The sequence below is a fragment of the Podarcis erhardii genome (assembly GCF_964252035.2).
Source record: "Podarcis erhardii genome assembly, chromosome: 9".
NCBI classification, from domain to species: Eukaryota; Metazoa; Chordata; class Lepidosauria; order Squamata; family Lacertidae; genus Podarcis; species Podarcis erhardii.
This window is the reverse complement of record NC_138512.1, coordinates 75,360,085-75,377,876: the sequence shown is the minus strand read 5'-3', so window position 1 is coordinate 75,377,876 and position 17,792 is coordinate 75,360,085. Positions and strand designations below refer to the sequence as shown.

The 17,792-nt window shown below is 46.0% G+C and overlaps 1 protein-coding gene and 1 long non-coding RNA gene across 3 annotated transcripts; one reads left to right on the top strand and one right to left on the bottom strand.

Annotated features, from left to right (window-relative positions):
• Positions 1 to 388: 388 nt before the first annotated feature.
• On the bottom strand, positions 389 to 1,492 carry LOC309349347. Its single transcript, XR_014159863.1, has 2 exons — positions 1,133 to 1,492; positions 389 to 652 (listed from the first exon to the last, which is right to left on the bottom strand). It is a non-coding gene; the product is annotated as an uncharacterized lncRNA (long non-coding RNA).
• A 7,852-nt stretch (positions 1,493 to 9,344) lies between these two features.
• Positions 9,345 to 11,683, top strand: LOC309350515 (olfactory receptor class A-like protein 1). 2 transcript variants are annotated; one of them, XM_081877488.1, is made up of 2 exons: positions 9,345 to 9,550; positions 9,678 to 11,683. In XM_081877488.1, exons 1-2 carry the CDS (start codon positions 9,423 to 9,425, stop codon positions 10,540 to 10,542), a joined length of 993 nt encoding a protein of 330 aa, XP_081733614.1. In that variant the 5' UTR covers positions 9,345 to 9,422; the 3' UTR covers positions 10,543 to 11,683. The 2 variants fall into 2 exon arrangements, with proteins under 2 accessions (XP_081733614.1, XP_081733615.1); XM_081877489.1 differs by having other exon boundaries at positions 9,482 to 11,683.
• The last annotated feature ends 6,109 nt before the right edge of the window (positions 11,684 to 17,792 follow it).

Below are 17,792 nucleotides of genomic sequence, written 5' to 3'. Positions count from 1 at the left end.
CTGACCCCACCCGACTCCTTGCCTTGGACCCCGCTTCAGCCTTGATGGACAGCCTCCATACCACACCCTTGACCTCAGACTGGACTTGGACCACGCCGCACTGTAACCCCCCAGGACCAGCACACTGCCCTTTATCCAAAGATCACAGGACAGTTCACAACATAAAAATGCAAAATGAGAACCCAAAATACATTATAAAACAAGAACAACAACAAATGCAACAGCCCCCTTCCACCAACACATTTAAAAGGACACTGAATGTTTATCAGCCAAAAGCCTGTGTTATCAGCTTATTAAAACTGTGTTTGTTAAATGATTAATTCTATATTTCAAAGACCTATTAGATCACTTTTAGGTAGAGATGAATAGATCTGTTTTTCTCACTTCGTGCATGTGCTCGCAAGTCTGTTCCGTTCTGTTTGTTTCTGCATTCATCTGCTTTTTGTTTTAATCCACATGAAAACCAACTCTCTCTGGTGCGGAGAGACTTTGTGGGCGAGTGATTAGTGTGGCAGATTAAGACTTGGGTGAGCTGGGTTCAAATCAGCCTTGGGCTCTCCACCTTCTTGCAGCCTAACCCACCTCACAGGGTTCTTGTGACTTGTCGCAAGGATAAAATTAGAGACGAACCACGTCAAACAACTTGAGCTCCCTGGGGGAAAGGTCGGGGGGAAATATAAGTAATAAATAATGTGCTTTCTCTCAAAACATATGATTTAAAAGGCATTTTGATAGACTTAAGCTAACACAAAACTGCACCCCAGCATTTCAGACAGAAGTACGGAACCTGACCTTCCAATTCTCACCTTAGTCTGTGAGGTGCAGACCAGGCCAGTACATGTGAAGATCTGCAAATATCAAATTCTCCAAGTATATCTGCCTACACATGGATAAGAAGAAACACCTCCAGCCCTTTCTGAATGTTCATTTTAACAACAACAACGTTTTCTGGTCCATCCCTCTCCCTCCTGCCACAATTGCTAAAGCCTTGAACTGGCCACTAGATGGCAGCAGAAACAAAACCTGCAAAAGGAAAAACAGGTTCTCTTTTGCTCCTTTCCCCATATTTGCGCCCATTTTTATAAAAGTTAAACTGATTTGCCCAGCCCTTGACAGAATGCAGACATCTCACATATTGTCCGGTAGCCCAACAAGAAAAGCTAAGATCTAAGATCGGAGAATATCCTTCTGTGGAGCAGATATGCTGGCTGCTGAAGCTCATCTGTCTCTTCCCGGATGGACAGTTCTAGGAGTTGCACTGTCCTTGTGGTGCATGAGAAACTTGGTGATTGGAATATTCTAGAAGAAACTTGTAAATGGCCTTGAACAAGTTGCTAGGCAACGGAAAATTTCCCCAGCAACAGGTGTCCTTACCAGGGCATGGGATCAGCTAAGTCTGGGTCAGTGTAAAATGAGTATGTGAATGAATCAGCATTAGGTCTCTGACCAGATGGCTGAAAAGAGAAAAATATTGTGTTTCTTTATTTGCTTCTTTCTTTATTAATGGCCAGCGTAAAGTTTTGTAAATAATAAAGACTCTAAACAGTGGTGTAGCAAGGTGAGGTGGTGCCCGGTGTGGAAAATTTCTAGTCAGCCCTCCCCACGTTGAAATTATTAAAAGAAGGAAAAATAAGATAAAATTGCAAGTGTTATTTTCGGGTTTATTTATTTAACATTGTGAGCACAAGCACTTAAAATCTTTTTTTCCTAACTTGTGTTCTCTTCAAATTTTGAAATTGCATCATCAAAATCGATTCCTTTCGCTACTTGGACAAGATGGCTCAGCCAGAAAGCCAAGCTTGATTCATAATGGACAGAAGATAACTCTTGATTGAGAAATTTATCCTTACAACAACAACCTTGCGAGGTAGCTTAGACTGAGAGGGAGTGGCCTGCCCAAGTCTCTAAATGGTGTTTATTCCTGTAATGGGAATTTCACTAAGAGAGAGGTGGAATGCTGCTGCTGCTATAAAAAAAGTAAAAGATGCAAGATTTTTTTTCTGTTAAAAGAACACTGCTGCAGAAAGAAATGAGAACCCAAGAGTAGATGTTCATGCACCAACAGATTGGATCTTGATGAACCTCTGACCTCTAGCTACAGAGCCGCATCCTGCGCCAACCCATGCAGGGAGCACATCTCTCTATTAGCTGCAGCCAGCAAAATTCTTGCAAGGATCTTAGCAAACCGTCTCTTAACAAAATCCAAGGTGACCCTTCCTGAATCCCAAAATGGTTTTCGGCCTTCTAGGGGGACGGTAGACATGATTTTCTTTTTTTTTCTTTTTTTAAAATAATATTTATTAAAGTTTTAAAAGTTACAGAAAGAAAAGAAAAAGAATTAAACATAACAAAACCATACAATACAATACAATACAAAGACAAAAATACTACATATACATAACAAAAGTAAACAAAAACAGTTAAAAGAAAAAAAACACATGCAATACTTTCAATGTTATTAACTTTCATTTACTTGTTTCAGCGACCTCCTCACACCTCCCTTTTTTGTATTCTAGTTCGGTTAGCTATTTCAACAAATCCTTTCCATCCTTCCCAATTTTTATCCTGATACAATGTAACTTTACCTTCCCTCCTTTCATCCATTAACAATCTATTTTTACTTAGTCCTTTATAATACTTCTGCTAAAGCCACATAACTTCATTCCAGCCTCCTTCTAACACAGTGGACATGATTTTCACCGCTCAACAGCTTCAAGAAAAATGCAGAGAGCAAAACCAACCCCTGTATATGGCGTTTATTGACCTGACTAAGGCTTTCGACACTGTAAATCGTAATGCCCTGTGGACTGTCCTTCTGAAAATGGGCTGCCCAGATAAATTTGTAAACATCTTTCAGCTCCTCCATGATAATATGACAGCAGCAATCGCAGATAACAATGGCTCTCAAAATGAACCATTTACAGTGGGATCAGGTGTTAAACAGGGTTGTGTTATTGCCCCAACTCTATTCATTATTTTCATTGCCATGATCCTACACTTTGTGGAAGGGAAACTCCCACCGGAGTAGAAATCATATATCAAACAGATGGAACGCTCTTCAATCTGAGCAGGCTGAAAGCAAAGAGTAAGGTTGCCGTAATTTCCGCCATAGAGCTTCAGTATGCTGATGACAACGTAGTCTGTGCATGCTCAGAGGATGATCTCCAAACCATCCTGAATATCTTTGCAGAAGCTTACGAAAAGCTTGGCCTATCACTCATCAGTGTTGAAGCGATGATTCTTCAACATCAGCTTCGTTGGACTGGTCATGTTGTGCGGATGCCTGTTTATCGTCTTCCAAAGCAACTACTCTATTCTGAACTTAAGAATGGAAAGCGTAATGCTGGTGGTCAACAAAAGAGGTTTAAAGACTCTCTCAAGGCAAATCTAAAAAAAATGTAGTATAAACACTGACAACTGGGAAACACTGGCCTGCGAGCGCTCCAGTTGGAGAACAGCCTTTACCAAGGTGTCATGGGCTTTGAAGACACTCGAACTCAGGACTCAAGAGAGAAATGTGCTAAGAGGAAGATGCGCTTGTCAAATCCACACCATGATCAACTCCCGCCCGGAAACCAATGTCCCCACTGTGGAAGGACGTGTGGATCCAGAATTGGCTTCCACAGTCACTAACGGACTCATTGCTAAAACCGTGTTTATGGAAGACAATCTTACTCGGCTACGAGGGATCTCCAAAGAAGAATAGGAGGAATGCCCAGGGAAAAAACCAAAAGTACCACTGCCAAGCTGCAGTTGTGATGGTTGTCCACATGGGGGCAGTCCTACCCAGGGCCTGCCCTTGTTTTAGCCTGATGGTGTAGCAGGGATACCCTCTTAGAAGAGCTATTCTCTTCCATGAGAAAGGTGGGCGAATGCATCTGTGGAAATGCAACTGGCCACCTGCACTTTTTATATACTCTTGCATTAAAAGTGATAAATATCTGTGCATTTAAAGTGCAGCATTTTATGATTTAAACACAGCGTGATTCGGTGCATCAGAGTTAATAATGCTGTCTGCTTCATCAGAGGGTGCCCTCTTAGTCAATTCAAAGGACTGGGTTTTTCACGAATGAAGTTTTTCAAGAATGAAGCTTACAGGAATGGCTGGGTCTGTGTGCAGCTCCCTCATGTGGCTGAGCTGTTGAACTGCAGGTGGCAGCCTCTTCATCAACGTACGTTGCCTCCACTCACTGTTTGTGGGATTCTTCTGGACAGGAAGCAGTATAAAAAGGGCTTATTGTTCTTTTTGAACCTTGCTTGAGCAAAATTGGTCTTCCTGAACTCCCATGTGTTCTTGTATCCTTTTGTGTTTCAGTTCTGGCTTGTCCTTCAGTCCTGACTTCTGGCTTGTCCATTGGTCCTGGCTTGTCCTTCAGTCCTGACTTCTGGCTTGTCCTTCAGTTCCGGCTTGCCCTTTGGTCCTGGCTTGTCCTTCAGTCCTGACTTCTGGCTTGTCCTTCAGTTCCAGCTTGCCCTTTGGTCCTGGCTTGTCCTTCATTCCTAACGTCCAGCTTGTTCCACAGCTTTTTTGATCCTGACTCTAGGCACGCACGAGACAGTTCCTGTGGCCCAGCTCACCAATGAACCAAGACAGCTATATCCCAGATCTTTTCAAGCAAGCGATCAGAGAGAGAGAGAGAGCGCATGCAACTTTCTGCAGGTTGCCAGCGTTGCTGCTCTCCTGACAACGATTCACCCCCTTTTGCTAATGTGTTAGTGTTTTTCTGGCTTCTCCCATATGTTTTCGTGACGCACACTTGCTTAATTAAAATCACATTTCCCCGATGCAGCTCAACACAAAGTAATTAACTTCACATGTTGCAAGCAGATCTTTGACACAATTGGGAGTGTTCAGAGAAGGTCTGCAAGGGCGTGGAGATACTGGGAGCGCAGCTTTTTCAGAAACCCCAATAATGTCATCAAGGTAGATCTGGTTGCTCTGAGTGGGTGGCAAGTAAATGAGCCTAGTTAGAGTGGAGCAGTAGAAATGCAGCCCTTGACATGACCACAAAATGAGCATCAGCAGTTCCCATAACAGATGTCCAGTTATCAAAACCATGCTAACTTATGTATGTGAGATTCTCCTTCCGCATGGAATTAAGCATGTTTTCAAGGGACATTTAAGTGACTGCAGCAAGTCTCGCAGAGTAGCGACTTTATACCTTCTCTGGAGGGCAGGACTCGAACTCATGGCCTTGAGTTACAAGAAAGGAGATTCCAACTGAACATCAGGAATAACATTCTTACGGTAAAAGCCGTTTGACAGTGGAACAGAGGACCACAATGGGCAGTGGATTCTCCTTGACTGGAGGTTTTTAAGCAGAGGTCAGGAATGCTTTAGTTGAGATTCCTGCATGGCGGGGGGTGGACTAGATGATCCTGGGTGCCCCTTCCAACTCTGTTTTTACGATATACAATACGATATACGATATCTTTATTGTCATTGTCCCATGCAGAACAATGAAATTGAAAAACTACATAAAACTACTACAAAACTACATAAAACTACATAAAACATTCAAAAACCCCTAAAAACTCTGAAACCCCATTTTAAAATACACTATACTATAGAGACCCCTTATGCTGCATTTAGAACCAGAATTGCATTTGCGTAGAAACTGTTTCTCAGGCGGCTAGTCCTGGCCTTTATAACCCTATACCTTCTTCCAGAAAGCAGAAGCTGAAAGAGATCATTTCCGGGGTGCGCACTATTCTGCGCTATCTCTGCCGCTTTCTTATGGCACCTGGAAGCATAGATTTGATCCAAGGTGGGAAGAGTGCACCCAATTATTCTCTCTGCAGTTTTTACAACCCTGGACAGCATTGTTTTTTCCCTGGCCGTGCAGCTCCCAAACCACACACACAGACCATAAGTCTCTGTGTCTTATTCTTACAGGGTCCAGTGTCATCATCCTAACACAGCAGAGCACATTCTGACATTAACACACCACTTATGGGAGAAGCAGAATTTTGAGACAGCCACATTTAGACCAGGAATCCCCAGTGTCTGGAGGCAATATTGGGAAAGCTAAGAAACTGCTGAGGTTGCCCACAAGAGACCGATTTCACAGAAGGAAAACTGGCGATACTCAAAATGAGGTTGAATCCTGACAAGACAGAAGTATTGTTTTGGGGGGACAAGAGGCGGGCGGGTGTGGAGGACTCCCTGGTCCTGAATGGGGTAACTGTGCCCCTGAAGGACCAGGTGTGCAGCCTGGGAGTCATTTTGGACTCACAGCTGTCCATGGAGGCGCAGGTCAATTCTGTATCCAGGGCAGCTGTCTACCAACTCCACCTGGTACGCAGGCTGAGACCCTATCTGCCTGCGGACTGCCTCGCCAGAGTGGTGCATGCTCTGGTTATCTCCCGCTTGGACTACTGCAATGCGCGCTACGTGGGGCTACCTTTGAAGGTGACCCGGAAACTACAACTAATCCAGAATGCGGCAGCTAGTCTGGTGACTGGAACACTGGCTCCCAGTACATTTCCGAGCACAATTCAAAGTGTTGATGCTGGCCTTTAAAGCCCTAAATGGCCTCGACCCAGTATAACTGAAGGAGCGTCTCCACCTCCATCGTCGCCTGGACACTGAGGTCCAGTGCCAAGGGCCTTCTGGTGGTTCCCTCACTGCGAGAAGTGAGGTTACAGGGAACAAGGCACAGGGCCTTCTCGGTAGTGGCACCCGCCCTGTGGAACGTCCTCTCATCTGATGTCAAGGAAATAAACAACTACAAGACTTTTAGAAGACATCTGAAGGCAGACCCCTTTAGGGAAGCTTTTAATGTCTGATGCATTACTGTATTTTAATATTTTGTTGGAAGCCGCACAGAGTGGTGGGGAAGCCCAGCCAGATGGGCGGGGTATAAATAATAAATTATTATTATTATTAACCAGCACCGAAAAGCAGGCGAAATATTCACACACACCAAAGCCAAAGGAAACGCAGAGAAAGAAAACAGGAAGCGACCCCCACAAAAGGGTGCCCCCCCACCCAGCCAACCAAACCCTTTGTTGTTGTTTAGTCATTTAGTCGTGTCCGACTCTTCGTGACCCCTTGTACCAGAGCACGCCAGGCACTTCTGTCTTCAACCAAACCCTACCCCACTTATTTTCTTTTCCCTAATGAAAAGATTAAAATACAAGGTTATGGCAGCCTTGGGGATCACCGAAGGGGGTTGACTGAGGGAAGCATGGTGCCCAGAGGTGCAACGTTGGAGACACCATCATTACACAACAGCTACCTGTTTTGTGAACAAGATCCACCTTTCTCCAGCCCAGCATCCTTCAGGTGTTATCCAACTCCCATCGACTTTGAAGTGTATCGACGTTTTAACCTTATAAACCACCTTTTCGGAGCCATGCAGCTGGGTGTGCTTGTTGTTGTTGTTTAGTCGTTCAGTCGTGTCTGACTCTTTGTGACCCCATGGACCAGAGCACGCTAGGCACTCCTGTATTCCACTGCCTCCCGCATTTTGGTCAAACTCATGCTGGTAGCTTCGAGAACACTGTCCAACCATCTCGTCCTCTGTCGTCCCCTTCTCCTTGTGCCCTCCATCTTTCCCAACATCAGGGTCTTTTCCAGGGAGTCTTCTCTTCTCAAGGCCTTCAACTGTATGGGAATCACATGCCTTCCAATATTTCTCCAATGAAAATAGGGACGTCCCATTCCATAATGATAATTTTACTATTTATACCCCACACATCTTACCGGGTTGTCCAAGCCACTCTGGGCAGCTTCCAACACATATAAAAACATAACAAAATATTAAACATTTTTTTAAAAAAACCTTCCCTATACAGGATTGCCTTCAGATGCCTCAGGGGTCAGATAACTCCATACCCTCCAACATTTCTCCCATGAAAATAGGGACGTCCTAAGGAAAAGTGGGACATTCTGGGATCCAATCAGAAACTAGGACAGCTTCTCTAAAACTAGGGACATCCCTGGAAAATAGGGAAACTTGGAGGGTCTGGAACCAGATTTAGGCTACCCCTTTCTCTCCCCCCAAAATCCCATCCAACATGGGTCGTGGAGAAGGTAAACTTTGGAAAGAACAAAATTGGAGCAAGAACAATGACAAATGACTGGCGGGTCCTTTCCTGGTTGCAACAATGGTTGAACGACACCGGTTTTCAATCACTGGATAAAGATTTCTGTCCTCAGCAGATTTCCCAGCAACCAACAACAAAGGCACTTCCCTGTTTCCAAGAGATCCTCTGCATGTCTCTTTGCCGCAATTCAGTAGCCAGCTGTGTGTTCTCATAGCATCTGTGAGCAAAATCCAACCTCCCTCTTACCACCAGATCACGGCCACAGGTGTGAACTACAGATTATGCAAGGACGTATTCCTTAAAGACCTACCCATGTCTTTTTTATAAAAAAAGAAAAGAAAGGAAAACAGCTTTGGATGGTGCAAATGAGAAGGGAGGCGCACCCAGGGAGCTGTGTGCTTAACCCTCCTCCCACTGACCACTTTTTGACAATACTTTTAAAATGTGTGTTTGAAAGGAAACGGACAGGGCAGGACCAGCCCATAGCATCTCTCCAATTGGGCAGTGTAACTGAGAAGGGAGAAACAGCAGGGTTTGTGCTTAACCCCCCCACCCACTGTTTCTCCACCCCCAAATCTCTTCCCACCCGCTGTACCTTTCAATAGGTGTGTTTATGAGAAAGCGGAGCCAACAGGATTAGACCTAGGTAGTAGCAGCCTGTGGGGCGGGGCGGAATTAGAAATCTGCCCCCTAACTAGGCGGGGCATTAGTAATGTTGGGGAGGGAGGACCAGCCCACTCAGGAAGCAGGGTGAGGCAGCTGCACTGGGGAGCAGATCTGGACCCCCTTTGGCAGATCTGTCGGCTGCTGCCTCTGCCATTGCCAACTCTTCCTCTTCCAATTCAACAATTCTACATTTCTGTGTATATACAGCTCGCTAGCTAGATCTTGAATGCTGCAAATCTCCTTCTTTGCACTTGCAGAATGGAGGGTGAATTCAAAGCGGCATAAATTAGAGTGAGCGGTGCATTGAGTACATAACACGGGGCCAGTCAACATGGTGTTCTGCAGATGTGGTGGGCCACACCTCCCACCACACCTAACCACTGGCCACGCTGGTTGGGGCTGGTGCCAACTGAAGTCCGACATCGCCTGATGGGCATCCCTTCGGCTGCCCCCCTCCGAGCGCATCTGAAAGTTGTTTTGGCCACGTATATGGCCTCCTCGTGTTCCCTCCTGCATCCTGCTCCCTCCCTCGGTTTCCTCCCTGCCTTGGCACATTTCTTATCAGCCCCTGGCTAATCTGCTTTACACCTGACCCTTTTCAGGAAAATAAGATAACAAGCCTTATGCAAATAGCAGAGTAATCATGTCCCCGGTGGGAGTGCGCCAGGAGAAGTTGTGCCTATATAAAAGAACACCCGGATCTCATGAGCAGGGGGGAAATCGCCTTCCGGACACCTGCCTTTCATAGGGTTGCAAAGAAGCTGGTGTCCTGTGTCAGACCGGAGAGCTACCAAAAGGAAGCCAAACAAAGAAGTGAGGCGTCTGGAACCCGGTAATGTGCACGCGAGACCTTGCTTCACCATGGTGCACAATCTCATGTTCGCGACATCCATCCTTATGTACCTGTCGTCCTTCGTCGGCATGGTCGGAAACCTCATTGTCCTTTTTGCCTTCATCAGCAACGCCATCCGGCACAAATCGCTGCAGCCTCTGGACCGCATCATTGTCAACATGTCCCTGGTGAACTTCCTTCTCTGCTGCTACAAGGCCATTCCGGGGCTCCTTATCTTCAGCAGCACCAAGGTGTTTGGAGAACTGGGCTGCAGGATCCTGCTCTACACATACCACACCCTGAGACTGATCAGCATCTGGTCGGTGGAGAACCTGAGCTTCCTGCATCTCATCAAGATCCGTCGGCCCAGCTACCGGTGGTCCAAGTTCATTTACCGGCACCAGGGCAAGTACGTCAACAGCACCCTGGCCGGGTGTTGGATAGTCAGCATCTTCTTACAGATACCTTACTTGCAGTATGAGAAGACGGTGGGCAGAAGGAACAAGACCATCGCCTACCTGGCGACGTCAACCTGCTTAAGGTCCACAGGGAGCTTCGCCATGAAGTTCACCACATACGCCTCGGTTAGTTTGGACCTCGTCTTCGTCCTGTTGGTCATCGTCCTCAATGTCTTCATCATCGACCTTCTCTGCAAGCACAGCCGAAAAGTGAAAGCGGCTTCTTCGGTCACCAGCGGCAGCTGGAACAAGCACACTGCCCAGGCCACGAAAGTCTTGCTCTCTTTGCTGTCCATATATGTGGTCTGTTGGATCTCCAACGACATGGTCTGGATCGCCATTGCCTCGGGGTACATCAAGAGCAGCTTCGAAAATAGCGTCCTCAGCGCCCTCTACGGCATCCTGTCTTCCGTTTATTACTCGGCCAGCTCATACGTTGTGGTCTTTGGCTACAGGAAGGTCCGGGAGTACCTGGTGGAAGCCTGCTGGTGTTTGAGGTGCACCAGGCAAACCATGGTTGAGAACCTGTCCTAGGAGGATGTGCCCCACAGATGGTGGCCAAGTCCAGCCGCCTTGCCCAAACTCACAAAAGGCTGTTCCTCCATGGGGAAGGAAGCCACAACCTGAAAGAAAACAGATCACAGTTTGGGAACCAATGTTCCTTCAGAATATCAGCTATCTATCTCCTGGATCCTGACCAGTTGATGTGTTCAGCATCCTCGTTGGTGGGAAAGGATGTAAGAAGACTTCACAAGGAGGATGGGCATGGAGAACTCATAATTGTTGCACTGGATTCTGGCTTTTATGTCGCTGCCTCCAGTTCTTCTACGCAGGTTACAATTATGGTTATTATTCTTTTGATATCTCGCCTTCTACCTTGAGGTTACATCTCAGATTTCAGGGAAGCAGGGCGGCCACCACCTGACCACCTTTGATCAGTCTAGCTAGCCATGTAAATGGACGTGAGATGAGGGGAAGGGAACAGGACCAGAATACTGGGGAGACAGATGTCAAGCAGCGGCAATTAGCCCAGAGAAGAGGGGAGCATGCAGAAAACATAGCCTAAACCAGGGGCGGGCCGATGTCAGGTTCATGGGATGCAGTTTATCCTTTTACTTCATACCCGAGATCTACCAACCCGAGCCAGATACACATAGCTGTCAACTTTTCCCTTTTTTAAAGGGAAATTCCCTTATTCTGAATAGGATTCCTCACAAGAAAAGGGAAAAGTTGACAGCTATGCAGGTACAGAATGAAAGAGCAGGGCGTCTGTGAGTTCAGGCATTTGTTTTCAACAACAGAACCAAGCACACAATCCTTTCTCACCAGTCTGCTCTCTTCATTTCACTAGCCAAACAGAGGTGGAGTGTGGTCGTTCCATCGGTGCCACTGTTAAAACAATTGAGAGTCGGAAACTCTGGCCACACCCGTTCTGAAGGGGGGAAAGGTGAGAGGCGGGGAAGGAGCGTGTGGTGTGGGATGGGGACTGGAACTGGCAGTTTTGCGGCCCTGTGTGCGAGGAGGAATGGCCACAAAGGAAGGCAAGGACTGGAGGAAGGAAATGGAAAACCCAGAGCAATTGGTTGGTGTTGTTTTCCCAGGACAGAGTTCCAACTCTGTGTTGACCACCATGGACAGCACCCAAGGGTCCTCTGAAGGAGAGCAATTTTAGATTTATTCTGCTCTACCTGCTGAAATATTGGTAACCTCCCTCAAACCATTTATTGTTGTATGTTTCCAATGTCCCTGTTTATCAGGGAGGGGTCCGATTGCCTGGGCAGCAATCTCTGAAGAAACACTGTCTCCATTCAGTCTCAGTTTTGGCCTTTTGGACATACCTTGCTATTAAAAAAAATTCCAGTGTTCGGATTCAGCTAAATCTCTGACTGCTCGGTTGGGTGTGCCTTTGGCTATTCTTAGGCATTCATTTCTTTGCAACAGGCTGGCTTGTAGCATTCCCAACAGTTTGAAATAAGCCATTGGGTATAACAGGAATACTTGTGCTCTGTTACACCTTAATGTCCTTATGCCCTCCTTCGCACGTAGGTGCGTTGTGGAAAAGATGTGTTCGTACACCCCCACACCCCCATCTCCAGTCAGAGATTTAGCAAGGTATGTCCAAAACTGAGACCAAATGGAGACAGTGTTTCTTCAGAGATTGCTGCCCGGGCAATCAAGCCTCTCCCTGATAAATGTTTTGTGAGCACCTCCATCATATGCTCAGGTTGTACATAGGTGTAAATAATACACCCCGTATACCAGAAGGAGCTTCTCCACCCCCATCGTTCAGCCCTCCAGCTCCAAGGGCCTTCTGGGGGTTCCCTCACTGTGAGAAGCGAAGTTACAGGGAACCAGGCAGAGGGCCTTCTCGGTAGTGGCACCCACCCTGTGGAACGCCCTCCCATCAGATGCCAAGGAAATAAACAACTATCTGACTTTTAGAAGACATCAGAAGGCAACCCTGTTTAGGGAAGTTTTTAATGTTTGGTTTTTGTTGTGCTTTTAATATTCTGTTGGGAGCTGGCCAGATGGGTGGGGTATAAGTAATAATTTATTATTATTATTATAAAACCATATATCTTAAAGACACCACAGTCTCTGCTGACCTTCATTCCGAGGAAATCAAACTTGTAAAAGCACCTGGAACAACCTGGAGCCCCTCTATGCTCAGAGATTGGGGTGACGTGTAGCAGTAGAGACTTCTTGGTACCTTTAAAGCAACTCTCAGCCTTGACACCTTGCCTTTGGAACTGCAAAACGGGAGTCCCGGGTTGGTTCCCCTGCTTGATACGAGAACCCTATGTAAGCAACACACCCACTCCTGATGACCGACTGAACAAGGCATTTTCTGGGGGAAAGAGAGTTCTCCTTTCCAAAGGCGAAGGGAGGCAGGTAAACATTTGCCTGCAATCAGCTGAAGGCAAATGAACAGCTCCAAGCATCGCCACCCAGCCTGGAACACGGGAACAAAAGCTCACCGCGTAACTGACCCTTCAGCGTCAAAGTGCTGATGTTTGGTTATCTTGCAAAGCGGGGGGGGGGGGAGAGGGAGAGGCATGGTATTCAGAGGCTGCGTTGAGAATGCCCAAGAGCAGTGAAAGTGAAAAAAATTGAACTAAAACAGAGTGGGGTAAATTGGCTAGAATATCACCAGCTAGCAGCAACGTTCAAGAAGGATAAAAAATATCAAAGGGTTTTGATAAAAAAAAAATCAGTGTGGGAAAAGGAAATATTATACAATAATCAAAAGACTACAGTGGTGCCCCGCAAGACAAACGCCTCGCAAAACGAAAAACCCGCTAGACGAAAGGGTTTTCCGTTTTGGAGGTGCTTCGCAAAACGAATTTCCTATGGGCTTGCTTCGCAAGACGAAAATGTCTTGCGAGTTTTTCCGACTTTTTTTCCCTTCCCCCCCCTTTTTCTAAGCCGCTAAGCCACTCATCTGCTTATCCGATAAGCCGATAAGCCGCTAAAAGCCGCTAATAGCGCTAATCCGCTAAGCCGTCAATGGGCTTGCTTCACAAGACGAAAAAACCTCTAGACGAAGAGAATCGCGGAACGGATTCTTTTCGTCTTGCGAGGCACCACTGTATCTTAAAAATCTACAAATAGTTAAAGGTAAAGGGATCCCTGACCATTAGGTCCAGTCATGGCTGACTCTGGGGTTGCGGCGCTCATCTTGCTTTATTGGCCGAGGGAGCCGGCGTACAGCTTCCGGGTCATGTGGCCAGCAGGACTAAGCCGCTTCTGGTGAACCAGAGCAGCACACAGAGACGACGTTCACCTTCCCACCAGAGCGGTACCTATTTATCTACTTGCACTTTTGGCATGCTTTTGAACTGCTAGTTGGGCAGGAGCAGGGACTGAGCAACGGGAGCTCACCCCATCGGGCGGATTTGAACCACTGACCTTCTGATCAGCAAGTCCTAGGCTCTGTGGTTTAACCCACAGCGCCACCCGCGTCAGAATGGATAATCAGAAAAAGAAGAAAAGGGAAATGCCACTAAAAAGTGGAAACAAGATCTAGTCATACAATAGAATACAAAGAGTAGGGAAAATTATGGACAAAAACCATAAACTTCACAGCATGTTATTTAATAAGAGAGAATTATATGAAGATGTATCATAGGTGGTACTTGGCCCCGGAAAGGCTGGCTAAAATGAACAAAATGCACAATAATAAGTGCTGGAGGTGTATGAAACAAAACAGAACCTTCTACCATATGTGGACATGCCCAGAGATTGGGAAATTTGGGGGCACGATTCATGAGGAGATAAAGAAAATACTAAGAATAACTTATAGTAAAAGTCCAGAGGCATTCCTATTAGGAATATTAAATGATGACATTCCAAAAGATAAAGTTAAAATATTCTTATACGCGACGTCAGCGGCAAAAATCCTGGTAGCTAAGTACTGGAAAGGGAAATAAATACCTACCAGGGAAGAATGGCTATGTAAACTTTGTGAATACTTAGAGTTAGCCAAACTGGTGGACATAATAGGACAAAAACCAAAAAGTTGTGTGAAGAAGGAATGGGACTGTTTGAATGAATGCTTCAAAAAACAAGGTTCAAGGGTAAAAATCTGGTTGAGTTTAGAATGACCTCATGAATAGAAAGGGAAAGGAATATTGACATATATATATATATATACATAATCAAATTAGGATTGAGATAATAAGGAAATACAGAGAGATATAACGAGACTGAAACGAAGGGTTGTGAGGTCGGTGGAAGTCTTAGTTTTATCAACTTTGGTTACATAACGATGAATACGGTGTTGGGAATATTTCTGTCTTTCTTCTTTTTTTCTTTGTCTTTTATCTTCGTTTCTTTTATTCTTTCTTTTTATTTCATTCTGTTTTGTGTTTTAATCTGTAAGATTTGGAACTGTTTCTTCTTTGTTTTGATGTACTGTTCTATTTTGTTGTTAATATTAATAAATAATTTTTTTCAGTTAAAAAAGAGAGAGAGAGAGAACTCCCAAGAGTAAAATGAATGCTGCAAACCGGTGGCGCGATCTCAAGCAACGACTGGGGGGGGGGGGTAGTTTCCCCAGAAGCGAAACAAACCGCAAAAGTAACGTAGATGACCATAACACATCCCATCCTGCCATATTGTACTCATAAAAAAGAGGCAAATATATATTACCCATCTTGATGGTATAGAAAACCCTAGAACAGGAATGGATGGCATATACCATAAATAAAGTAAAGGTAAAGGGACCCCTGACCATTAGGTCCAGTTGTGGCCGACTCTGGGGTTACGGCGCTCATCTTGCTTTATTGGCCGAGGGAGCCGGCGTACAGCTTCCACGTCATGTGGCCAGCATGACTAAGCCGCTTCTGGCGAACCAGAGCAGCGCACGGAAACGCCGTTTACCTTCCCACCAGTGTGGTACCTATTTATCTACTTGCACTTTGACGTGCTTTCGAACTGCTAGGTTGGCAGGAGCAGGGACTGAGCAACGGAAGCTCACCCCATCGTGGGGATTCGAACCGCCAACCTTCTGATCGGCAAGCCCTAGACTCTGTGGTTTAACCCAAAGTGCCACCCGTGTCCCATATACCATAAATACTGCCATTATTATTACTATTGAAGACTGAAGGCCACATTTCCCTTTGGGGGGCCATATGTTGGGGGCCAGAGGCAAAAAAGAGTGAAACAGCAAATGTCCATGTTCCCTTTCGCTATCCGTTCCGGAGCCCCGTTCGCAACGTGAGCAGAATGCAACCCGTGTCTGCGCGTGTGTGGGTCGTGATTCGCCGCTTCTGCGCATGCGCGTGATGTCATTTTGAGCGTCTGCACATGCACGAGTGGCGAAACCTGGAAGTAACCCTTTCCAGCACTTCCGGGTCGCCGCGGGAAGCAACCTGAAAAGATTTAACCTGAAGCAAATGTAACAAGAGGTATGACTGTACTAGGCTAGTTTCCACACACACTCCAGTCCCGTACGCACCACACATTTAAAGCGTGTGACTTTCCTAAAGGATTCTGGGAGCATCAGCTCACCTGTCACAGAGCCGCCACGATCTCCTTGAACAAACGACAGCTCCCAGAATTCCTTGGGGGAAGCCATGGGGTGCTTGTACAGCTGACACTGAAGCGTCTGAAATAGGGTTGACATATTTCAAAAAGGCAAAATCCGGACACAAAAGCTGTTCCGTAAAATAAATAAATAAAAATTGAGCTTATTTGCAATTTCCGCCCGGACGCTGTTTATGAGGGCCGAATCCTGACTATGTCTCGGAAATTCTGGGCACATGGAAGCCCTGTTCTGAAGAATTTCAGGGCCTTGGTGGACACCCCATTTGTCCCCACCATTTTACAAGCAACATGATGTTTTGCTCATTTCTCCCATGGAGAAGATTGGTGGGGCAGGTGGTGGCATTCCCCCCCCCCTTTATTCATTTCGCTTTTATAGAAAGGCAGTAAACAAATAAAAAGCGAAATGAAAAGGGGGGGGATGTCATAGACAACAGAGACAGCAGAGACCACACACGTGATAACAATATGATCCAATAAAAAAAAAAAATCACAATAACTTTAAAATGTACAACTTATATCAAATAAAGCAAAATTCAATAATGCATTAGAATATAATAGTAAACAGTCAAATTAAATATCAGCAAATAATTTAATAGTTATCAATTACAATAAAGAATTACTAAATTGTAATCAGAGGACGCGGGTGGCACTGTGGGTTAAACCACAGAGCCTAGGACTTGCCGATCAGAAGGTCAGCAGTTCAAATCCCCGCGACGGGGTGAGCTCCCGTTGCTCGGTCCCTGCTCCTGCCAACCTAGCAGTTCGAAAGCACATCAAGTGCAAGTAGATAAATGGGTACCACTCTGGCGGGAAGGTAAACGGTGTTTCCGTGCGCTGCTCTGGTTTGCCAGAAGCAGCTTGCTAGCCACATGACCCAGAAGCTGTACGCCGGCTCCCTCGGCCAATAAAGCGAGATGAGCGCCGCAACCCCAGAGTCGGCCACGACTGGACCTAATGGTCAGGGGTCCCTTTACCTTTAAACTGTAATCAATAAAAAATAACAGCAAGTCACAAGGCATAAAATACCACAGAACACACAAAACAATGCAAAAGGTTCATACTGGGAAACAAGGACACACAACTTATCATTTTTTATATTATTATTATTTTATATCCCTGAACTCCTCTCTTCCCAGCAGCTTCTACTGTTCTCAAAGAGATGGTCTGGGAAAGGATGTGAGGGCTGGAGGGTGGAACAAGGCAGGTGGAAAAATCCATTGCCTGTTGAACCACACAAAATCTCCGCTCTCTGCAGCTCACCCAACTTCCCCCCAAAATGAACAGCTCGAGCTGAAGAGCAAACACACCTGGGCGGACTCAAAGGCGGTTTGCTTAGCTGTTTGGCAAACCGGAGCCATCTTGGTATACAAACAGTCAGATGGGGAAAGCGCCCGGCAAAGGGACAGATTAGGACATCTTATCTTTAGATTTCCTTCCCGCTGGCTGGCCACGCTCAGATTCTCTCTTTAATCACGCCATTGTAAGATCATCAGTTTCCCTGGACAACAATAACTGTCAGTTTCACATCTGGGCATGGCAAGAACAGATAGGGATACGCAAACAAGAGGGGGACCCCCCCCCCAAGTCTTGTTACAAGGTGGCCAAGTTCCAATTTTGCAGGTGAAATTCCCGTTTCGCCATATCGCTCAGCTCCTAGCAGGCTCACCGATGGTCTTGATACTATCTTAACAGAAATGAAGGTACCAGCATCACCTGGCAGGATGAAGCCACAGTGG